Consider the following 26,510-nt stretch of genomic DNA (forward strand, 5'->3'; position numbering starts at 1 on the left):
ATGACCTGTTCTTCCTAAGTGTGTGCTCCTGAGATCCAGAAGTTTGTTTAATGGATGCAGTGGATCATTTTGGATTTTTTCAGAACCCAAACTCCATAGTTACCATATTTGTATGTCTATTTTACCTTGTCCAAAAAGAGAAAAAGAGTCAAGTTGCAAAGTTGTAGCCAACACACAAACTTTTCATGTCTTTTTCCTCTTCAGGTTGCAAAAGGCTTACATCTATTTTGTGTATTTTGTAGTGAACTGGAATTAGCCATTGTAGCTATAGATAGTAAGATTTTTTAGAGGAATATCTCAGCACATATTGGGAAAACTGTATTTTTGAAAACACAGAAAACTCCCATCATAGTAACCCTTTCCAGTTTGTGAATGTAAGTAGGCACCTTGCTACTATCCAAGGAAGCATCCTTCACCTTTCTTTTCCTTTCATTTCTTATAACTGTTGTCAAAGCCTTCCAGTCAGATATGAGAAGAAATGCAAGGTCTATTTGAAAGTTATTGATAGGACACCATAAGTTTACTGTTGTAGAACATTAGACGGTGTCATATTTCGATAAAAATGTGGAGAAAATTCGCTTAATATTAGCCAAATACAAGGAGTAACCAGAAAGTATTTGCTATTCATTATATACTAGAAGTGACTTACTTCCTGCTGTACTGGTTAATCAAATCCTTGAACTTGTGTTCTCATCCTGTGAAACAGTTAAATAATCCTTTAAAAACATTGTTAATTGACAGAAAGAAAAACAAAAACAACTACTTAGATTTATATTGACGTTATGGTCAACCACCTAAATGCACTCATTTCAGAATCTATTCTAATGTACTTTAATTGCTTTTTGAATGATTAGATATGAGCTGCTTTAATTAACATACTTTACAGAAGAGAGAATTACTAAATAGTGTGGAGTAAGAGAAAAGGACCACGGAAGGTCAGTGCACATTTTCAGATGACGAGGAGTCAAAAAGAAGAAAAAAAATACAGCTATATATGCTATTCTAAGCAACATGCACGAAAGGAAAAAAGGAGGGGTGAGAGACAAAGAGAGAAAGTCAATCTGCCTTGTTCATCCGGTTCTTTTAATGGATTTCAGTGGCTATTGTAGCAACAGTTCCCTTACTGCCCCGCAAGCACAAGCACTGTTACTTCTGCTTCAAACTGCTTCTCACGTGAGTACATGCTACATTTCACTTCATTTCTGAATGTGGGCAATTCCAGGTGGTGTGGAGTGATTAATGATGCAGCCTAGGACCCCATCCTTGGGCGACATCCCTGGGAAGCACGGATTTAGCAAGGCGTAAAGGCAGAAGATGGCTGGGCACTGAGCCTGTTTCTCCACAGCCATGGGTCTTTGCAGTACAGTTGTTCCAGCTGCCAGAGGCTTTCTGGTTGCCATGGCAACCCTCCGGCTCTCTGTTGAGAACTCAAAGCAGAGCTTCTGAAGTTAGGAACCAAACACAGGGGCACCACAAGTGCAAAGGAAATGCGCTTGGGCAGGGGTAACACAATGGGATCATCCATTTCAAATGTTACAACGCCTTGGACTGGAGGAGCTAGTACCATCAGTTTTGTGGGGTTTGTATTTGTAAAATAAGAGAGTACTTGCCGGGTATTCTTCATTACTGTCATTTTCCAGTGACTGATGAGAGATGTACATTGGAAACCGGCACACTAGAATGCAGGCAGTAGGAGGGGGTGGGGACGGAAACGTGCTTAATGGGAATGAGTCCAGCCTGCTCATTCATTCACTGAGTTTTACACTCCCCAGCTCATTTGTGCAGGGCATTGTGTCAGGTCCTATGTCTGCAAAGAGAAACAAGACACTGTCCGGAATCAAAATTAAGTAACAATAATTAGTAAATAAGTAACAGTATTCTCGCCTGCGCAGAGAAAGTCAATTAGGCTCTGTCCACAGAAGCACAGAAGGACATTTCCTGGGGAGCTTGATTGAAGACTAAATAAATAAATAAATAAATAAAATAAACAAATCAATAAGCAAGTGAGCGGTTCCTAGCCAGGGAAAGCGAAGAGGTAGTGGCCCCGATATAGAACCTCAGGGCAGCGGGAGAAACATCATTTCTCTTGGGAGCCCGACTCTCAAGGCCACACCAATGTTGCTCAGGGACTGAGACGGAGAAGAGGTTTATTTTTCTTTTACAAAAAAACCGAGCCCTTTTCCCCACTGGGCTTGATTTCTAGTATGGGAAACCCCGCCTTTCTGGAACGCTGATTGGTCCAACTCTTTTTGAGATAATTTATGCCGCATCCACTCGGTGTGATTGGCTCCTTAGCTCAGTTCTGCTGCTAGTCGCATCCTACCTGCCTCCGAGGTGTACTGCCTTCCACTCCTTGTACTTCACTGTGCTGCTGCTGAGGAGGGAGGCAAAACTCTGTGCTTGGGGACTGAGCTAGTGGAGGAAGGACTATAAAAGCGACCTGATGGGTTCTGGGAAAGCCTTCCTCTTTTCCCCTTCCCTCCTGTGGAGCCAAACTAGAGGAGTGAGGTTGATATTCTTGTTACTAACCCTGCATCTGGGAAACTGGTGAGTAAATTCAAGGACTTGAAACTGTCTCTTTAATTTTCTTTTTCTTAAAAAAAAAAATCATTCCAAGTAATTTGCATTTTCCCAGGACATGTGCAATGTTTGTCATCACTGTATTTTCTGATCCTGTTTACTTAGAGACAGCATGAACTTGGCCTATTTCTAAAGAATGGATGTTAATTCATTTGTTTCTGAGTTCTACAGGATTATAAACTAATGTAGGCTCCATTTCCACAAAGGACATTAGGAGTAGTAATGACTTTGCCAATATATTTGGGATTGAATGCTGTTGATGAACTTTCTGGATGATTCGGCATTTTAAAGACAAAGTTATTTCAGAAACTTTGTGTTAGCATTATGTATATGCTGTTTATGTATAAGCAAATATTACGGATTTTTTTCCTCATTCATTTTTGGGCAACATTCTTGACTGAGATGTTCTTTTACAAGCTAGGTTTGACTATACATTTATCAGCTGTAAGAATATATATATATTCAGAAAATATCAGAAATAACTCTATTTTATTAGAAACAACTTTGAAACTCTTGCAGGACACTAGGGATATCTTGGCTGTATTTGTGTGTGGTACTACCATACATAAATCTCCAGTCTGATAGGAGCAAGACTGGACTGTAAAGCCTTTTAAAAACTTTGAAGTCATCCTATAAGTAAAAGAAAATCTCACACTTGGGCTGTGGAAGAGACATACTGTAGAAAATGTTGTCAGGTTTGGTTGAGACATAGACACTTTAAAAGTTTCTATATACTCTGCATGCATTGTTTCATTTGCTTTAAATAAATTTGCATTCAAGTTATTGTATTCCATGCTTTATTGCTGCTTAGACTCTCAGTAAAACACAATTACTATGAAGATATTTTTTGTATATGGATTTTTGTTGTCATTACCAATAGGTAGACCATCTGTATATCGTCAGAATGTGAACACTGGATAAGAGCATTAGCAACATTGGCCTTTCTGGATTCAAAATTTGATATTTAGCTTGTTTAGGTTTCATTTGAGTATTACAGTTCTGTTTGTCCTTTTGCTTTAGTCTTTTAAATTTTCTCCATGTACAGACAATGTAATGAATGATTCATTCTATACACTATGTTGTAATGGCTTTTGTCCTTGAATATATCATGTTTAATAGAAGATATTTAGGGAGAACTGATACTTTTATACTGTTGCAAAGGAAAACTCAGATTGGCTCAGTGTTTTTCTGGAGTAAGAACCTGCATGCTCTTTTTATCTTTACAACTTCACATTTCTATTTCAGTCATGTAGGGATACTGTCTCACAAAGAGCACATTGTCTATCCAAATAGATGTTTCTTTTGGAGTAGATTCACATTACATTCATTGTAGCTGGTTTGCAAACTCTCATCATGCTGCTCAGAGTAAAGAGCTCAGGGGTGCTGTGGGAAGGGAGCTCAGTGGATGCATGCTTTTGCCTGCCACAGCTCTTTAAACTCAGTGGCTACAGTAGCTTCATCTACAAAATGTAGGATAGCAATAGACCATGTCTGACTGCTTCAAATATTCACATTCAATACATCTGAGATTTGAAATGAAATATGTAGTGATTTAAAGATCTTTTCATGGGTATGAATAGCATTTAAGAGGAAAATTCTAATATGACTGCCATTTCCTTTTTTTATTGTATGTGTGAAGGAGCGAAAATAAGTTACAGGGTTCAAATCTATAAATAATTCATTTATCATTATTATGTAGATAAACTGGATTACTTTTGTCAGGTGAATAAATACATATTGAAACAAATCTAAATATTGCTACCATTCTATGGTCTGTGTGTCTCAATTATGAGCATTTATTTTATAGCTTTATTTTATAAAGCATGTAAACTTGTGATAAATTTTATATTCTTCCAATGCACACTTGTAGAAAATTTTCATCAGTACTTATAAACTACGTATGATCATAAATATTACTCTTCTTTTCCACATTCATTTAACATTTCTCAACACATCAAAGATTCTGTCTCTAAGAATTTCAGTGTCATGATAGTTTCTAAAATACACTTTCAATGTCATCTATTTAGAGTTTTACTAAATTATGTTGTATTACTTTTTATATCAAATCAATGGGGAGGTCTTGTTTCCACATTAGTTTCCATAAAGAGCAAAGGACGACAGTATATTGACTTTCCGTATTGCTGAGTTGTGAAAGCAGATCCTCTTGTGGTATCTACAACCTCTGGGCATACGTCCTGGGCTTCCTTCTCCAAGAGAGTCTGTGGCATCTTGAAAACTTGCTTTAAGCTTCCCCAACTTGTTTCACTTTTGTAATGTTAAAAACATAAAAGGAAGATAATCAAGTTTACATGGAGTAAACTTGTAAGAAAAAGGCTCTTAAAATTTTAACTGTTCTAAAAGGTTAAGCCATTGTAACCTTTGAGAAGTTATGCTTTTAGAACCTGAATAAATATATTTAAACATTTCCAATGGGTTAAAAAATCCACTGCAGCTTTCAGTTTTCCATATTAAAATATTCAAATACACCCACTTTTAAAATGTATTATTTAAGGTCATTTCAGGAATAAATTTATGAGTGGGGTAGCCAATAAAAGCATTCTTTATATGTTTCTAGCTTTTAGGCTTATTTTTCTAGTACAATGCCAATGGTAACCATGTAAATGTTCCATGATTGAACATATTGAAAGGACTCCAGAGACCAATTGTTTTTGAAATGAAGAGATTATAAGTGATGAAATTTCTGAACAGAGAATCTTTTAGATTATCTAAACACAAAATTATAGTCCAGGTGCTCTCCATTGAGCTAAACTGTGAAGGAACTGCTTCATACTGCAATGAGAATTCAAAGGAATTTTGTATTTATATACATGAAATTATATTTGTTTAGGAGTATAAGAAAGAAGGTACAGTCCCAAGAAGAAGGAGTCAAGGTAGGATAAAAAAAACCGTGAAATTGAAAGTCACATGTAACAAGTAACTTCCTAGAAGGGAGGGAATGTATAAGAACAACTTAAATGAAAGATTTCTGGTGAATATTCCTGAATAGGTGGTTTTAAGAGGGAATGCTGATCTTCATCATCAAATTTCAACTTCAGTTTTACCTCTCATTTCTTTCTCAGTGATTTCAGGCAACTTTTGATGAACAGAAAACTAATTTTCAAAAATCAATTCTAATATATTAAAAATATTTGAGAGAAATCCCGGGCTATAATAGTTTGAGAAGGACATAGTAGCAGCTATTGTGTAGACACATCGCAACTCTAATATTATTTAACTTTTAAAAGTGTTTTTAGATACAGGAGAATTAACTGTTGAGTTAATTCTCTATATTATTAAGTGTCATTTAGATTTTAATAAGATCATCATTTACTTATTAAAACATATTTATTGAGTACCAATTGGTCACAAATGAGGTGACACATAGTAGGCTTCATCTGGCAAAAGAGGCAAACACAAGCTTTACATAATGCTTATCTCTTCGCTATATGTGCTGTATTAAAGAAAAATATATGGCCCAAATAAGGAAACAATGTCAAAAGTCCAAAGAAAGTTTGGTTATAGTTCTTCACCTAAGGGTAAGACCCATGTTGGGATGTCAAATGACATTTTGTCACTTACATTTTGTTTAATCAATGATATTGTAGAGATTTTGTGTGTATAGTTTCCATGTCCTATCTAAGAAACACTGTCTATCACAGCGGTTCTCAACATATGGATCAACACTTCTTTGAGTTTGCATATCAGATATCCTACATATCAAATATTTACATTATGATTTATAACAGTAGGAAAATTCCAGTTATAAAGTGGCAACAGGATAATTGATTGTGTGTTTAGGGGTCACCACAATGTGAGGGATTGTATTAAAGGGTCACAGTGATAGGAAGGTTGAAAACCACTGGTCTACATGATAGTGCCAGGATCCATTGAACTTTCTACCTCATCTTCTTCAGTTTTCTCTTAGCTTTCAATATAGGCATTGCAATGTACATGTATTTGTTGAGGATGGATACTGTAAGGATTCTGCATTTTGACTAATTGTGTATCTCTGAAATCGTCTTTATTTGTTGGAAAAAGAAGCTTCTTTGATGCGAGGTTAGAGGTACTTATCTGTGAATATAGGAATAAGTATTGAGAATACAGTTAACAATAGTATTGGTTTAGGGAATAGGTAGTATGAGGTTCTCCTTTAGAGTGTGTGACATCTCTAGTCATGTGTAGTTGGCTAGTTTGTAGAATCAGCTGTTAGTTTCCTTCTATTGTGGAAGCCTTAAGTTTAATTACAAGGCTGTTTGTTATCCCTCAATTAAACATTTTTTATTGTACCAGTGTTGGTATTTCATTAGATTGGTAATTTTTATGATTCATTGGCTTTTGTGGTGGGTAGAACTACCAATTGATTGTCTCCTTTGGCAGGTAACAGCATTTTCTGATAATGTCGGAGCTAACACTCAAAGAGGAGGTTGCCATGTCACTTCCAGCTTGTTTGCTTCAAGTCCTTTATCTGAAGTTTGTGGTGTCTTCAGTAATAGAGTCTTGCCTTTAAATTCTGGGAGGCAGCCAAAGACAATGGTAGTGGAGTACATTGTTTTGATGGTCTATTGAACTCATCTGACCAATAGCTCAACTGGCAATTTCTCATCCCACTGGGTTTGTTAGATAGTCTTTGGATTCTAGGGTATAGATTTTGACCCTATAATGAGCAACTTCATGGATATATGTAATTTTAAAGCCATAGAATACAAAAATCACATTTTTCCTGGAATGAGCTGCTTTCTAGTTTATCTAATCCCATTGGTTAGCCACTGAACATTAAGAACAACACTAAATGAATTCAATTGAATATACATATATGTATAATCATATTCATATAAGAATTTGTTATCTTTGTAGTTATAACTAGCATACACACACACACACACACACACACATGTATATATATATATGGCATGAAAGGAAACTAAAGTCTAGTTAGTTTTAGCTCTTTCCTTCATTTTACAAATGGAAATACAAAGGCATAGAGACTTTTACAATATATTAAGGGTTATCTTGCTCTTAAGAGCTAAATCAAGGAAATTCACATGTTCTCTCACCAGAACCTGAGGTCTTAAAATCAAACATTTCATATAACAAATGCACAATGTAAGTCAAATCAATGAGTATGGTCCTTGATGAATGGAGGGTGACTGGAGAGAAAAGAAAGAAACAAGGGAAATATTATGTAATGAGAAGAGGAGTAAAAGAGACAAAAGAAAAGAAATAAATGGAAAACCATGGAAAATGTAATCTTGGGTTCATTGATGCAAACACAGTGAGTAGAAAATATAGTGTATGCCTATCTTGTAGGTCATTGAACTATGCTAGATTCATTATTTTAGGGAAAATATTAGGCAACCTAGAGGATTTGATCATTTAAAATGACAGGTTAGAAAATAATTAAAAGCAAGAACTTACAGTTTAGATACAATTTGTTTTAAGGAACAGCTACCAATTATTTAAGGTTCTATAAAAAAAATCACAGATTTATTATGTATAGGTGTACCACACAGTACAAGCAAGTAATGAAAGTCACAGGAAGCCACAGTTTCTACAAAGAGATAATAGATGCTTTATCACCAGACCCATTCAAGCAGAAGCTTGTTAGAGTGCTCTTGTACTCAGTGGGAGGCTGATGAGATTTATGGTTTTTATCTATTTTTAAGCAGTATCTAATTTTCTCCATACAAAAATAGTTTGACCAATTGAATTCTAATGCTTTAACAAATAGCCTTAGCTATTTATCCATTCAGTGAATATTTCTTGCCCATTATTCATCTAACAACTATTTACTCAGTGCTCATCATGTGTTAACCAGTGTTCTAGAACCTGGTGCTAAAGTGGTAAGCAAAAACAAAACAAAACAAAACAAAAAAACCAATGGCCCCTTGTGTTTATAAGGTATTAGAAGAACATAGATATGACACAGGACCGATATATCAGACCTTATTACAAATGAGCTTGAGTTCTGTTGCTTATTGTGTGATAGTTTGTTAATGGAAACAAATAAATGCAATAAAACCCTGTAAGTTGTGCCCCATGTGCTAAGTGAGGTGCACTACTAATGGTTAATACTCTGCTTTCAATGCAGATCCAAGCAAAGACCAATGTTCTAGGCTGAGTTAGACTGAAATCGGTCCAGAGTTACAGAATGAGAATGTGAGAAATAGGTCAGTCCTGTGTGTGTGCGTGAGGTGCTCTTAGAAAGTTTGGTAGTTTATGGAAACTTCATTTCTCTGATAAGCTTTATAGTAGAAACAGTATTTCTGTAAAGGCTCTGTAATTTCTTGTAAAAGTGAAGTCCTGAATTGTAGACATCATTTTCTCCCAGAAACCATGTAGTCTGTAAATTGACATGTCTCTTTATGTTTGGACAGCTGAGTAGCAATGTTAAGAGACTGCCAAGCCACAGGGACATGGAAACACACTTAGAGTTTCTAGATTCTAACTTGTAGCTATGTGGATGGGTCAGAAAATCAATGCTTAATGCATGTTAGGTTTAATATTAACATTTTACTGTTGGTGTGATCAAGTTTCTGAAATAGATTTAGAAGTATTAGAATTAAGGTTTCTGGCCATTTAATAATCATTGTGTGTACGTCTGAGATGATCACTGGAGGTTGTGCAATATTTTAGAATTTCTAAAATGGAGGGACACATTTGCTCCTCTGATAACTTAGATGTTTGTAATTTTCAGAACATTCATCTAATATATGTAATTCAGTGTGTCCAGTAAATTTTCCCTAAAGAAGGCATGTTGAATACATTGAAGTTGATCTCACTGAGAGAACTGCAATCTATAAGGTATTTTGTAATTTGTGCAAATGATTTATGAACAAATGCTTATTTTCAGGATTTACTTAGTAGCGATTCCATTTTAACAGCCCAGATTGTCACAATTAGCATATATGAGAAAAAAGATCACTTATTTATGTTACAATCATTTGTATCCTTTGCCTTCTGAAGGATGTGTTCCACAAAGATCTTATATTAATGAATATTATATTCTTACTTTAGATCCCAGGACAAGAAACTGGCACGGTCCTCCCTATTTGGATGTACTAAATCTGAATTCCATCCCTTCAAAGACACTTTAAAATACTCTGTAATTGAATAAGAACCAACATGATGCCTTTACTTTGAAAAACTCTTGCAGATTTAAAGCATGTATCTGATGCATAAAGGCATCAAAGATTTAGAAACTGTAAAGGTCTTGAAGGAATGTGTCATATATAAATCCAATTTATGTCTTGTCAGGCACTATGGATATAAGTCAAAATGGAGACTTTGATGTTCCTTTCAATATAATTTATACACAGTAGCCACTTAAAATATACTGTCCTGAGGATTGTGCTTGCTTTCTCTTCCTCAAAAACAGCTCTCCTATGGAAATGGTTACAAAGGACATTTAGAGTCTTTGGATAAGGACCTTGTATCTGAAGATGCTTCAAGCAATCCCTGGTTCCTAGTTTTCTAAAGTCAGTTTTAGGGGCTAAAGAGAAGATCCAGCAAGTGGAGCAAAGTTATTTCAAAAGACCAATGTTTGAGTCCAGGAATTTGCATTGGTTGACCGGAAATTTTCTCTAACTCCATCTCCCGAGTCTATCATCTTGTTCTGTTTTCCAGAGGCACCTATACATGTGTGTATAAAACACACCCACATACACAGAGTTCAAAAATAATCTCTGATTTTAAAAACAAAGTTCATCCAGAAAATAAATAAATAAAACAGACAAAAATCAAAATGTTGGCAACTTTCATGTTTTATTAGTAACATTTGCTACTGTTTTTTTTTTTACTGTAATATGGATCAGTAAAAATAAATATTTCAAAATAGATATCTAAAATATTTTTTTAATATTTTTAATTTCTATATTCTTTGTTTACATTCCAAATGATTTCCCCTTTCCCTGATCCCCCCTCCCCATATCTCCCATAAACCTTCTCCTCTCCATCCCTTCTCCAATCACCTCCCTCCTTTTTCTCTGTCCTTATATTCCCTTCCCATGCTAGATCAATCCTTTCCAGGATCAGGACCCTCTCCATACTTCTTCATGGGCGTCATTTGTTATGCAATTTGTACCTTGGGTATTCAGAGCTTCTGGGCTAATTAATATCCACTTATCAGAGATTGCATTCCATGTGTATTCTTTTGTGATTGGATTACCTCATCTAAAATATTAAGAAAAAATATTTGTATAATTTTACTTTTAAATATATGCTTCCAGTCATGGTCCTTTTTTCCAAAAATCTGCTCTGCTATAGTTCTGTCTCTTTCTCATTAGTAAAAAGGTTTTCAATCTTATAGCTACAACATTACTCAATTAACTATGCTGCAACTTAGGAACTGTTCAAAATCTTTTTGAAACAACAATGACCTGAGAAGACCTCACTCCTATGGAAGGAGCTATGGGGTGGTTGATAATAGTGAAGAGAGGGAGAGTCACTCAGTCTCTCTTTGGGGACCTGGCTGCTGGTAGGTGGCTCCTGCTGTGACACTATTGTGTGCAAGGGTAACCTTAATAGAAATTAGCAGGTTATTAAAAAAAAACAAAATACAAAAAGAGGAGTCACATGTGACTTTTGGGGAGTGGGGGACCAGGAAAGGGGAAATCATTTGAAATGTAAATAAAAAAATATATCGAATGAAATAAAAAAAAAAGGAAAAGGAAAAAAACAAAAAACAAACAAAAAAGGACATGAATTTGGGGAAGGAGGTGGGGTGAGCACTATGGAAAGTTGGTATGGTTATGATCACAATACATGTATAAAATTTTCAAATAATAAGAATTTATAAGATAGAAAATAAAACATACCACAAGAAAATGGTATAACTATAGGTAAATGCATTTAGTTATACTCCTTTTATATTGGTTCATTATTTTACACTAAAGATGAACTCTGGTTTATAAAGGTATTTTTTAAATATTCTCTTGGTTCTATAAACATGAATTTTTGTTTATGTGTGCATGTGCCAATAATACACATGACTTTTATTTTAATATTAAGTAATGGAAAATAATGTATATACATAGAGAAATAAGATATATATGATATATATATAATTATAGACATGCATAATATGCTTTCCCTAAGTCTTCTATAATTAAAATAAATTAAGTATTAAGTACTTATTTATTATGTACAGATTTTAGAACAATAATGGGACTTTAAAATAAGAAAAAAAAATACCTATATTTAAGGCCAGATTAAAATTTCACATAAAATTATTAGCTATGTCACAAACCATATCAACAAATAAAGTATTATCCATTATCCATGATAAATCTTTGAGGAAGAAAAGTTTAAGATGGAAGACCAGATGAAGGAATTGGTGATAGCCATTCTGAATATCATAGAAAACCTGCACACTAGGATCCGGAGCTCAAAAATGAAGTGTGTGTGTGTGTGTGTGTGTGTGTGTGCCATGTCTTGCATCTTTACAGTATTTCAGTGGTTGTTATGTTGATTATTAGGTATAAGGATCCAAGGGCTAAAATCGCAAGATCTAAGAGTGTTTCTAGTGAATTCTGTCTGGAACTAGTAGTATGAATATTGGAAAGTTCTTCACATCTTTCAGAATAGTAACTTGTATTTAATTATAGAAATGGCCATAATGGATACCTTATGTTGGGCACATGCCTATTTATTTCAGCCATGGAGAAAATTGTACAGGCCAGCTCACACATCTTAATTGTGGTTTCTCTGGAAGGAGAGATGGTAAGGAACAGGCTGCAAGAGAAATCACATGGAGAGACCCAAAACACCTGGCTTTTGGTTCAAGTCTCCATCTTTAATGATGATCCCTCTCCCCAGAAACAAAGGCAGACCAAGCCCCTCCCCTGAAGGCTGGAAACCAGTTCTTCTTGTTCTTCAGGAGGTGGGTGGTCAGGTTGCTGGCTGCTATTCTTGAGAGCAGTGGGCAGGGGGAAGTCACAATTCCTCCCTTCTATTCTTGAGAGCAGTGGGTAGGGGGAGGTCTCAGAAAATAATAATTGAGATCCTATTTTCTTCAATGTTATACTCTAGGTGATGGGGTTGCATGAGAAAACAGACGAGACCAATTCCAACAGACAAAAGTTTCCTTTGAGAATGCGTGTTCAGGAATCAGGAGAGATGTTCAGTTATAGTTGTCTTGAAGAAATTAATTTCTTTCTCTTTAAAAAATCTTAAGATCCACAGGGAAAAGATTGTCCATATTTAGCTACTACTTGATGAATGTGTATCTACACAACAGTAAAGAGGTATAGACTGAATAAGATTGAACTGCAATTACAAAGCCTGGCTCTAAAACTATTCTCCAGAGATTTATTGACATAATTAGGATTACCATGACAAAAGTCATGTCACACTGAATGGGTAGGGTCTTAAAAATTAGATGTACTCTGACTCTATAATTTCTTTCTTTGAATAAGAATATCAATAAGAAAGAAATTCTGTCACCAAGTGCTATTGAATATAAAATATTGAGTATCCCCAGGTTTTTTCATGTGAACAAAGGAGAATGGAAACTGTTAAAATTAGTTTAAAAATGCATATCAAATATATATATATATATATATATATATATATATATATATATATATATATATATATATTTCCCTTTTTAATCTGAAAAATTCCCCAGGCCTAGAAGACCATGTAATTTTTTTTTATTCCACACTTATCATTGTCTTTCAAACAAAATGTTTGAATGACATCCATTCTTATTGCTTAAATGTTACCAATTGAAAATGGCACAAGAACAATTTTTAACATGTACAAATTCACAAAACTTGTACAAATTCAGTCAAACTAGATAAAATCATAGCATAGTGAAGGGGAAGCAGGTATAAATTCTCACCTCAAGTAAGAAGCTACTGCAATTTATTTTATAGATTCATGGGAGGAAAAATCAGTTTTCTTCAATGTGGTACATTGAATATATCAACACAATTTAGGACAGGCTTCATGCTCAGAAATATCTGACCAACACAAGTCATGTTGTCTGTTTGCATTTGTGCATGCATGTGTGTGTTTATGTTTTCATTTGTTTGTTTTGATTTTTTGTTTTTTGTTGTTATGTATATGAGGGAGAACAGGAGGAAAAGTGAAGTTGGGTAGGTTTGAGAGATAGGAGGATTTGGGAGGTCTTAAGGTAGAGGCAAAATTATCATCCAAATATCCAAATACAGTGTACGTAATGAAAGAAAACACTAGCCAGTTGACACATGGCATCAAAATGCTATTGAAAGTCGAGGAGGAAAATAATCATTCTGGCCCATTCCTTCTTTGAAGTTGATCTTCTGCAGGATCTGTTAAATTTTAATAATTATATACAACTTCACTTATGTGAACTTTCCTAAGAGTGAAGGTGTACGTATCTTGGAGGAATGTTGTGTTATTGATCAAATCCATATTATTTTTACATGAATTATGGTGATATTAACATATTTGAACCAAGATCAAAGACTAGATAGCCTGTATACCTTAGATAAAACCAAATATTATTCTTCTAAAAGGAAAAAATATAGTAATAAAATGACTCCCAATGACATTCTATTATTATATAAAACCCTTTTTATGGCTTTGCTCAGCCACCAGAGAAGCTTCCTCCTGCAGATGAGAGCAAACACAGAGAGCCACGGGCAGACTTTATTCAGAGAGTAGGAGATCTTGTAATACTCACTCCTTCAATGGATGCCTTATTCAGATCCTTCCCCTCAGGACTCAGAGAAACTTGCAGAAGGCAAAGTGGCAAGAGTGGAAGAGCCAGTGAGGAGGAAGACATCAAGAAAACAAGGTCCCCTGAACCACCATGATCAAAGCACCTGTAATGAACTCACCGAGACTATGTCAGAATACACAGGGTCTTCACAGGGTGGCACCAAGTCCTCTTTACATACATTACGGCTTTCAGTTTAGTGTTTTGATCAGATTTTTGAATGTACAAATAAGTGAATTTTATACCTTCTTCTGGGCTATTTTCCCTCTTTGAACAAAAGTTTAGTTCCAATGTCTTAGACTTTATTTTATGTAACATATTATTATGTTATACTTATTATAAATTACTATCCACCAAACTTCTTTTTATTTTCTAATATGAGACAGAAAGGGTGTGGACATTTGATGGTAAGGGAGGTGGGGAAGAGCTGGGTGGATTAGATGAAGTGAAAGTGTAATCAAGATTAAAATTCTCTTAAAATTCCTACAGGAAAAGAGTTGTCCTTAAAACATTAGTTTCATTTGAATATAGCAATTCCTATGCTTTTACCAACTACTCTCCACACTTACATAAGCAGGCAGTGAAGGCCCAACACCTCTCCTGCTTCAGGAAAAATGGCTCTGTGTTCTGTGGCTGTTATTGTTTGCTGTTCTTTCAGCCTCACTGAATTGAATTACATTTTATTTTATTTTGTTTTATGCAAGTCAGTTACAGAAAAGATCTGTATCTGCTGCCAAGCAATTCGTTTGAGTCTTCATGAAGAGGTTACGCCTGACTATAGAAAAGGGCATTTTCTAGATCCCTAGATGTGTATTTTTCCTATACTTACTATGTAGTTCATGTCTGAGATGTCTCTTTACTCATCAACAGTAGCACTTGTGAAACCATCTCCTCTTTTGCTACTTCTGGTTGGTTTCTGGGAAACACAGAGTACCAAAACAATGTACCCTTTCGAAATGAAATATTTGTTCAGCTTCCAATGATTTACAAATAAATAAACTATAAACTATAAGAATGATCTGCAGCAAAAACTTTTAATGACTTCTTTAAGCACTGCAGTTTCATTAACAGACCAATACTAATGCATATTCTAAACCTTATATATTCCATGAGTTTTAATCAAATCCAGTTTTAATTGTATTTCTCCTTCTATGCTCATCACACAGAAAGATTCTAAACATATAGTAATCACTCAATAGTTATAGTAAATGAGATACCATCATTTTTAAAAGTAACATTAAAATTGAAGATAGACTTTAATTAACAGCTCAGTTGTCTAGTAAATTTGTCCAAATCAATAGATGTTATATATATTCAGCGTTCTTCTATTTTACTCATTCATCATTATGAGTAACCTATTTTCCTAGCACTCATAGGGATTACATAGTGTTTCATACTCACATTTACAAAATGAATTATGTGATTATATCACAAATATATAATATATATGTGTAATTTAGTGATAAATTATACAGAACAAAATAAAATAGCTGTAATATTATTAAATTTTATAAAATTCTGGCATTAATGAGAGAGTAAACTGGACTGCTTTATAACTTAAATGCTTGTTGAATTCATGCATAGATGACAACTGCATTATTACCTAGTATTTTAATTCCAACAAGATTTCTTTCTACCATAATCTCATCCTCCTAAATCATCATATGTTTGCTGGGTTTATAAACTGATACAGCTCTGTCTGTCTTATTTGAATGGAGCCCCTCATATTGTATAACTAATATTTGCACCCCTGACTCTCTGTGCATTCAGAACCTTAGGAATAATTATTTGTTCTCATATTCAAGCTATTTATATTTAAATTAAAGTAACATAATTTGCATTAAGTTAAGAACTCTTAACTGGGCCTTAATTACTGAATGTTTTATGAAAATAGTAAAATATATATTTTGATACCCACTTTTCCTTGAAAGGGCATTTAATCATTATACCTCTTTTAGCTCAATAAACCAACACTAATTACTATACCAAATGATCTAGCAAATATTATTTACTAATATTAACATGACAATATTGAAAATTTCAGCTAATGAAATATACAGAATGATGTAAAAATAAGATCAAAACTTGTAGTCACAATATCTGAGTATTTATTTTTTTCTTGAAATGTTAAATGGTGCCAACTCAGGTTCCTTGTCCAAGTACACTTATCCTGCTGCATCTAATGTCTATTGCTCATTCTTATTTCTGGAAAGCAGAGACAGTATAATCCCCCTAAATAATACAATGATAATGTTTTTGATATATTGTATTATATATCATTAATACAGTGATAATAACAGTTGCCATATTTGGTGATTTTAATAAAGGCGGCAGTAGCAGCAGCAGAAGCAGTAGTATGTGTAATAGGAATTTTTCTTGTGATGATGTAGTAGTCAATTAGTTGGTCCCAAAGTTTTGAAGTATGAGTAATAGCAAAATAGGTATCATATTTACTACACAGAGATTTTCTTCCCTATATCCAAAGTACAATAAGCAATATCATCCTGTCCTTGTCTAGGAAATATGTAGGGAACAAATATGTAAAATTTATGACCCTGTCAGAGAATATCATTTGAAATTTTAACCTTTCTTTTTCAAACCATGGGAAACAGGCAGATAACACTCCTTTAGAGTTTAGAGAAATTGCTTAGGCAATTCATTAAGATAGTCTGGATTACACTCTGTTTTTTCTTAGATTAATGGGAGAGGCACCCTTGTGTGTCAGAATCAGAACACACTGCCCTTTTTATGTGAACTATCTATAGAGTTACTCTATAATTCATCATCTTAAGTAGGTCATTTTGTAAGTGAGAGAGAGGGGGATTTAAAAATAATTCCACGGCAACAGATTTGGAGCAGGTTTGTCTGGAGAAAAGTTAAGAAATTTTCATCTTATGAATGAAAATTGGTTGATTGATTTGCTTTAGGCACATGGATGCTATAATTATTTGAACATGGTTCCTCTTTTGATTGTATAACAGAACCCAACTTCTCTTTCCTGATATTATCTCTTAAATATTAGGTAAAAACATTTTCTATATAAAAAAAAGTTATGTAGTCTTCAAAGTACTTTCCATATGCAATAACGTGTTATCAGAGAACTTAGAGTTTAGGAAGATATGATACACGTGACATCAAAACATTCTTTAGTAACTAGTTATAGATAACTGTGGCAGCAGAAGCTTCAGTGTGGGGTACAAAAGCCAAGATGAGCTAGGGCATGTTAGAGATATTTGAGAGAAAATTATAGGAGAAGATAATGTGAGAAGGGAAAATAGAAGGGAGAAGCTTTGTGCAAAACTGTTGTTTGATACCTGTGAAACTAGAAAGAGAAGATGAAGTTTAGTTTGAATTCTTGAGAATACATTGCTCTTCTAGAACAATGGGAAAGGGAAGCCATCAGACATGAAGAGGTTCAGTATTGCCCCTGCATGTTCTGTTATCTATTGCCTGAGAGTAGCTGCTGGTTACTAGGGTTTGTATAGTCTCAGAGCTGCTCCAGGTGCCTGAAGCTGGATATGTGGGAGAGCAATGTTCCAAGGCCAGGGAATCTATCAGCAAATTTTAGGGCTATCATGATAATTATGTCGACAGAATAATGTTCTATCTCTCCCCAGAAAAGGCTCTATTTAATTATTTATTTTATATGATTAGAAATTCAATTCAGAACACTTTTTGGTATAGATGAAGCAGAAGTTCATTCTTAGGCTGTGAATACTTCTATATCAGGTCCTCTCTGTTCATTAATATTATAAATTATATATTGTAAAATTATATAATACTATTAAATAAAGAATAACGTCTGTGGTTTCACTTGTATAAAATATTTAATATATGTGTTATCTGTTTTCTCACCAAATACTCGGACTCACTTTATACATAAATGATGTACACCTTGCTTAATGTTATATTCATATACCCTTGTGTCATAATGCCATATATTTATAGTTTTGGTAATTAATTCTAGAGCTTAAATTCAAGACCTCATGCATACTAGGCATGTGCTGGTGTTCTCAACTGCTTAGCTAAGTTCCTAGTCCCCCTTTCCAGATTATTTGTAAGCATTAATTGATTACATATGAACAGTCTATCAGGAGAATATTTATTTACTGAAGCACAGTCATATTATAAAATGTCCATTATTTCTTAACTCAATAAACCCTATTATGTGCGATGGTTTTCAATATTATTTGTTTGACTCTCTTTTAGGAAATCTTCTCTAAGTCAGGAATGTTATGCTATTTGTAGTTGCATTTTCCAGAATTTTTCTCTTTTTAAATACATGGTAATTTCTCCATAAATGAATGATAACTGTGTGTTGGAGGCCAATCTCCTTAGAAAGACTTTTTCACAGAGAAGGTGTGATTCCTTAATATTCACACGTTCAAAAGTGTGATAACTTGAGGTTATTTTATTTTATTCGATGTATTCTTTATTTACATTTCAAATGATTTCCCATTTTCTGTGTCCCCAGTCCCCGCAAGTCCCATAAGACCTCTTCCCTCCCCCTATTCCTCCATCAACTCCTTCCCACTTCCCTGTTCTGCTATTCCCCTATACTGTTGCATGGAGTCTTTCCAGAACCAGGGGCCACTCCTCTGTTCTTTTTGGACATCATTTAATATGTGGATTATTTCTTGGGTATTCCAAGTTTCTAGGTTATTATCCACTTATAAGTGAGTGCATACCATGACTGATCTTTTGAGACTGGGTTACCTCACTTAGTATGATGTTCTCCAGCTCTATCCATTTGTCTATGAATTTCATGGATTCATTGTTTCTAATGGCTGAATAGTAAGTACTCCATTGTGTAAATATACCTCATTTTTTGTATCCATTCCTCTGTTGAGGGACACCTGGGTTGTTTCCAGCTTCTGCCTACTACAAATAGGGCTGCTATGAACATAGTGGAACATGTGTCCTTATTACATGCTGGGGAATCCTCTGGGTATATGCCCAGCAGTGGTATAGCAGGGTCCTCCGGAAGTGATGTGCCCAGTTTTCTGAGGAACCGCCAGACTGATTTCCAAAGTGGTTGCACCATCTTACAATCCCACCAGCAGTGGAGGAGTGTTCCTCTTTCTCCACATCCTCGCCAACATCTGCTGTCTCCTGAGTTTTTGACCTTAGCCATTCTGACTGGTGTGAGGTGAAATCTCAGGGTTGTTTTGATTTGCATTTCCCTAATGATTAATGATGTTGAACATTTCTTAAGGTGTTTCTCAGCCCTCCGAAGCTCTTCATGTGAAAAATCTTTGTTTAGTTCAGTACTCCACTTTTTAATGGGGTTATTTGGTTCTCTAGGTTCTACCTTCTTGAGTGTTCTGTATATATTAGATATTAGCCCTCTGTCAGATTTAGGGATGATGAAGCTCCTTTCCCAATCTATTGGTTGATGTTTTGTCCTTTTGACGGTGTCCTTTGCCTTACAGAAATTTGTTGTTTAATGAGGTCCCATTTGTCAATTCTTGATCTTAGAGCATAAGCTATTGGTGTTCTATTCAGGAACTTTCCCCCTGTGCCCATGTCCTCAAGGGTCTTCCCCAGTTTCTTTTCTATTAGATACCTTCTTGGAACCCAAAGATAGAGAAGGAACCATTCTAGACTTAGATTTTTCAATAAGCTTCATGCATGCCATGTAATGTGTGCTCTGCCATAGTAGCAAATCCCACCATCTTTAGTAAAGGTAAATCATGTTATTCAGTGAAACTTCAGAAGACACAATTTTTAGCTTATATAAATTTTTAGAAACAAAATTAAATCTGCTTTGTATTATTTAACCCATAATACTTCCTGTAAATCAAGCCCTTTCTTATCTATGAGGTAGGGATGTATATGGTTTCCCCAGAACTATTTCATATTAGATGGCATAATTAAAAAGAAACCACCACAAAGGCAAAGTTCCTTAAGATCATTGGTATTTAGTTGGCACAATTGCTGATAATAACAATGAAATCATTAATTATCATATTAGACAATTAGGAAAATTGCATAATCAAGACTCAAAGACTCAGTGAGGTTACATTTACATGAATTTAAATTGCTTATAGACTTATTTGAGAATGAGTCCAGAAAAGTTCTAATGTTAGTAAAGGAAATTTAGTAGTAACTACTTCATATTGTTGCCCAAAATATGTCGATTTTTACAGTAATCTCCAACCTATTTAAAAGATCTACATAATGAGTAGAATATAACAAAATCATGTTTCAAAATTGCATTTTTAATTATCCAAGTAAGACCAATATGATATTAAAATACTTACCAAATATTCTGAAACTCATTCTGATAGCTTTAAGGAAGCTGTAGTGAAATAATGAAATTTCTTTTATGAGATAAAATGAGGAAAAAGCTCTATAATATTAACAAGTTTACTTTTCTGTGCTTCATATTGAAGGAGGAATATAACTCACTATAAATGTGTGCTTTTGTTTATCAAAGTGTACCATACAAAGTAGGGTAAAAAAAAAAACCGTTAATTTACTGAGAGATTTGACTATAATTATGTTTCAAGAGAAGGTTATATATTTATATATTCAGTAGCTCTTCCATACCTACCAAACACTTCCTTCTCTATGACATGGATTAAGAGATAAAAGGAAGTTTAAAACATAGCTTATTAACAACGTCTCATCCTCTATATGTTTACTAACTAATAATTAAATTCCAAGATGTCTCATTAGCCTTAGTTCTTAGAATTTCAGTGTTGTTAATGTCTTAGTTTGCCTAAGTATATACTTATTTATTTTAGCTTAAACAGTTTGATGTGTTTAAGAAAATAACATAAGGTTATATAAACATAAATTGCAAAATACATAAACGACAATTGAAGCAATGAAATACTTGTATAAAATTCCAATAACTGAATATTCATGGAAGTTTATTTTTATTATTTGCAATAGCTATTGCTTTATTCAAAAATGTAGGGAAAAGCCTTCATTTTCATTTGTAAATATTCCTTCATTGAAAGCAGTATTTCATTATCTTTGCTGAGCAGTACCACTGTCAGAATCTCAGATCCACCAACAGATCACAGTCAAATCAACTAATCCGTCAGGTGCTGTTCATCCATTGATAATGTACTAGAATACAGATAATATGGCAGAAGCATGGAGCTGTGCTCTGTCAATTATCCTGTGACTCTACAAATGAGATTTCCTAAATCTTTAAAAATCTTTTAAAAAAGTAAATTTTATTAATTTTTTAATCCTAATTTAAGTAGGATAAAATGAAAGGGCAAAGATCAGACTAAAATCTTCCTGTGTATATAATATGTGGCCTTGATGAGAGAAACTGATCGAAGTTTGGAGAAAGCAGTCAGAGGCAAGAGTCATAAATATGTGTCTACTTGTTTCCTAAGATAGGAAAGAAGACCAAAAAGAGACCACAGTGACTTTATAAGCAGGAAGACACCAGGTTAAAGTCTATTTTTAGCAAATGGGTCTGAAATGCTTGTGGCTTACAAACTTAAGCTATTGACCACTAGAGTCCTCTTATGGCCTTTCCATGCTGCCTTCATTCTTGGACTGAAAAGATGAAGTACCCTTTCATACAAATAGTTATCTGCAAAGAAACTAAACCCAACGAGGAACTGGCTCAAAATATCAGAATCACTGCAGAGATGATTTAGGAAACCAAATTCTTTAAAATGAAGGCTCCTTTTATTGTTTTATTCAATGTTTCATTACTCAACATTTTGTACTGTAAAAAAAGATAACAGATAAAATCAATGCCTGTGTCTAACAGTCTCATTATGGTCTATGATTTTGGAGGTTTTGCCACATAATTGTTGATTCCATTATATTGGTTAGTAAAGTGATACACCAGAGAGGTAAAAGCAATATATTGGATATCTCGGGTACCCTCTTTGAAATCTGAAAGCAAGGTGATAGAGAGACAGACAGAATGGTGGTCCATGATGCTATTCAAACACATATCCCAATTATGTCACTGCACTGTTAGAATCCATCTTCAAAGATCCTGTCACCTTTTAGTGGTCTCCAAGCTGGAGAGCAAAGTTTTACCTATGGGTCATCAGAGTACACTGAAAATATAATCTATAAACACCCAGACATTAAATTTACAAAAGGAAGAGTGTGTCCTTAACAATTCATGTCCACAGTAATAGATATGTATTAATAATGCATATTAATATAAATATACTAAGATAAAACTGATGTGAGTGATTTAGAATAGCACATTTCCTTGAGTTTTTCAATGTTAGGTTGAGGTGTTGGACCCTTTTCACGGAATAACTAAAGACTTAATAAAATAGAGTCTGTTGCCAAGTCTATAATGATTCTATTCAACAAGAATGGAGTGGTTATGCTTTGTGTAATAATGGAATCAATTACTTCTATTTTCTATTTTTATCTATAAATAAATATTATACCTGCATCTACATCTGTTTTACTTGAATGTTTCTCCCATTATTCGGTAATAAACTGAATGTTTATGCTTTTTAATAAATGTATCTGTGTTCATATGAATAGAAGTAACCAAATGCACATGAGAGTACAGGATAACAGTACAGAAAAGAGAAGAGCAAACATTAAATGTGAGGAAGAGAGTAAGGGCAGGAGGTAGATAATTGGCATGAGTTAGGAGAAAGGATAGAAAGCTAATTCTTTTTCTAATTCTAATTCTGTCTTGGAGTTTTTGGTCTGGTGTTTTTGTTTGCTTGTTTGTGTTTTTGTTTGTGTTTTTGTTTTTGTTTTTTGTTTTGTTGTTGTTTTGTTTTTTCAAGAAAGGTTTCTCTGTAGAGTGCTGGCTGCCTTGGAACTCACTCTGTAGACCCGGCTGGCCTCTAAATCAGAAATAAGCCTGCCTCTGCCTCCTGAGTGCTGGATTAAAGACATGCGCCATCACTGCTTGGCTGTCTCGTGGTTTTTGATGAAAGAATTGGGAATACAAACTTTTACTCCTTGTTTAGCAAAATGTTTCTTTATATTCCTTCTTGATTCTTCTAATATACTCATGTTTTATATATTTTACTAGACTCATAAATTTACTTATGATTATTTACTTTTAATTTTAATCATTTACTGTAGACACTACCAAATCATCACATACAGCTTTGGGCATTATATCCTGAACAAGTCTAGGGAGCAATATTAATATTTTTATTGAATAATCTCTATGTTATAAGAAGTTTAGAGACATATTCAATATTTGGTTTAACATGCTAATGTGTATTATTTTTAATCTATTTCTTATTTTAGTATTACCTTTTAATTTATTATGATTTAAAGTAATATATGTTTTCCTTGTTTTTATACTACCATATAAGTTGCAATTTTGAAGTAACTTACATATTTATAAATATGCATTTTGATAAAACTTTTTCTGTACAACATTCTCTTTGAATCATTTAGCGTTGATAAAACAGATGATGAAGATGACGAAGATTTAACTATGAACAAAACATGGGTCTTGGCACCAAAGATTCATGAAGGAGATATCACACAAATTCTCAACTCTTTGCTTCAAGGTTATGATAACAAACTTCGTCCAGATATAGGCGGTAAGTCTAAGGTATCCATCTTGGATCTTGATTACTTCACTGGTACTAATTTGGTCATTTTCTTATATCCAAAGGATGTTCCCAATTGTTATGTGGAGGATTGTTAGATGCTGTGGTCAGAGTCTTTGAGCTTATGGTCTGAGAGGAAATAGAAAACAAAAACTTTTCATGTGTTTGTGTGTCAACTGGTATTATAGAAGGTGTCAGCAGGGAGTTTTGATAAAAATTTTTTGGAAGACTAAGGAGAATCATAAAAGTGATGTTGTTGAAAATGATTGAGAGTTCTAAATTTCTGTCAAAGGAGCACATTTTCGAACATAGGGCTATAAGAAATAATGGCAAAGTTACTGAAGGATTCAACTATGTTCAACATTGTATCTCTACGATGCTGGTGAGTATGTTTACATTTAATAGAACAATAGACTCGGAAGGTGCTCAAGTTTACTTCAAAACAAAACCAAATAAACACATAAAAATTTACAAAAACTTTAATTGAAATTCTCTTAAAATTAGAGTTAATAACGAAATCCATACATATAGAAAAAATTCCCGACTTTATTAGATTTAATGGTGTAAATTATTTTCCTTAAACCTATAATAAGAATTATTCTTTTATTTTGTTGAGACTGGGTTTCTCTGTGTAACCCTGGCTGTCCTCGAACTGACTCTGTAGACGCGACTGGCTTCAAACTCAGAAATCTGCCTGCCTCTGCATCCCAAGTGCTGGGATTAAAGGCATGCACCACAACTGCCCGGCTAATAACAAATATTCTTAAATATAACTTATATGCTTGAAGATTTTAAGAACAGCAATTATATTTTCCTAGAATATACTTTTAATAAATAGGACAAAATGAAAAATTGTATATGTTCTCAAAATTGAATAAATGTTATTCATTGCACAATAACTGCATTTGTTTTAATAATATAAAGATTTGATTGTTTTCACAATGATGACCAGTTTACTTTAATTTCATTCAAAAGCAGCATGACAGAACTTGAGCACAGTGTACAATATTTTCAGTTTGTATCTGATCCCAGAGGCCTAATTCACATTTCAGTTATATGTAGGAATGATAGTAGCTATGAGAAAATTTTAAGACATTTCCTTGCTACATTTTCTTCTAATATTGCAAGAGGCTTTATTCCCCTAAAACTTGAAATACTTTCTGATATAGAGCATATTTTATAAGCATTTTCTACAAGTAAGTTTTAATCATTTAAAACCTTCAGCCAAGCTTAAATGAATTTGATTTAAATATATGTGTGTGTATGTATGTATGTATATATATGTATATGTATGTATGCATGTATATATATATATACATATATATAAAATTTAGGGTACAGCTTCACTATTCTTTCATCTAGTCACACATTTACCCCAGTATAAAGCACACATACTAACCTATATCTTATACCTCATTTAATGAGATTATATTTGTGTTTGTGTAGGATAGTGATTGACTAGTTCACTGTATTGTCTCCATGTTTTTTGAAATGTTTTTAGTGACATATATTTATGAGCTACACTTTACCTCTTTTGTTTTCTGGATATCTAACATGAATGTACATACTTCCTTAAGTATTTAAAAGAAAATCCTAGGTTATTTATGTTGGAATATAGTTTTATTTATGGGAAATATCTGCAATATATAAAAGTTCTAGTAGGTTACATGCAAAGTTAAAACTTGTATACAAGTTTTGATGATAATCATTACAATGAATATGCTATATTTTTAAATTACTCATCTTAAATAATTGTATAATTTTCTATTTTTAATGTTCCTGGGGTCTTAGTATTTTTATTATTCATTTTGTTAACAATCTGTTTGTTATTAACATTACTGTTTTATTTATGAAATAAACTTGAATACGTTTTCAATTTTAATTTTATATCAGGTCCACTTATTTCTTTACAATTTTCTGTGGTGAATAATTGCAGGACCATTTCAGTGCTGTAAAATATTGGATTTATTACTTTATTCTATTTTAGTACTTATACATTATCTCTTTTCTTAGGTTGTTTATATAATTTCATATTAAAATTGAGACATTAAAAATTTGTATGTATGCTTCAATAATTTGAAATATTAACATTAGACTCTATTTAAGAGAAATTAAGAGAAGAATATTGACACAAGGCTACTATTTAAACATCAGATCTTCTAACCTTATGTCTTTTTGACATACTTCAGTATTTGTGTTTATATGACCTTAGTAAATTAATAGAGAAAAAGAATCATTCTCTCGTTATTCAGAATGAAGCAGTCAACTCTAAAATCACACACACATACACACAAACAAACACACAATCAAATATATACATATGTATGCATATGCAAGTAAACATTAAACACTAAGCAGTCTAAGCAAAATATACTAATATGATCAGGCACATATATATCTATATCAGTCCTCCTCACTCTCCTACCATTCAGTTTTAGACCCTTTCTATCTCTCTTTAGAAAACAAGAATATGAGGAATAATAATAAAATAAAATGCATAAGATGAATCAAAATGAACAAATCAGAATATGACAAAGCAACCAAATTTTAAAAATGCACAAGAAATGTATATATACATAAAGATATACATATTTATACACACAGGAATTCTGGAAAAATCCCAAACTCTAAGGCAAACTACATATTCAAAAACATGTAAAGAAATTTAAGAAGAAGAGAAAAAGAACAAAAAAAAAAAG

At 33.6% G+C, this 26,510-nt stretch overlaps 1 protein-coding gene across 1 annotated transcript in view; it reads left to right on the plus strand.

Annotated features, from left to right (window-relative positions):
- The first annotated feature begins 2,443 nt into the window (after nt 1-2,443).
- Gabrg1 (gamma-aminobutyric acid type A receptor subunit gamma1) overlaps nt 2,444-26,510 on the plus strand; it is an 83,177-nt gene continuing 59,110 nt past the window's right edge. The window contains exons 1-2 of the mRNA XM_052198698.1: nt 2,444-2,547; nt 23,654-23,802. Of these exons, the coding sequence (XP_052054658.1) occupies nt 2,444-2,547; nt 23,654-23,802 (253 nt within the window). The remainder of the gene's footprint in view (nt 2,548-23,653; nt 23,803-26,510) is intronic.

The sequence above is a fragment of the Apodemus sylvaticus genome, chromosome 11, assembly GCF_947179515.1.
Source record: "Apodemus sylvaticus chromosome 11, mApoSyl1.1, whole genome shotgun sequence".
In the NCBI taxonomy this organism is placed as follows: Eukaryota; Metazoa; Chordata; class Mammalia; order Rodentia; family Muridae; genus Apodemus; species Apodemus sylvaticus.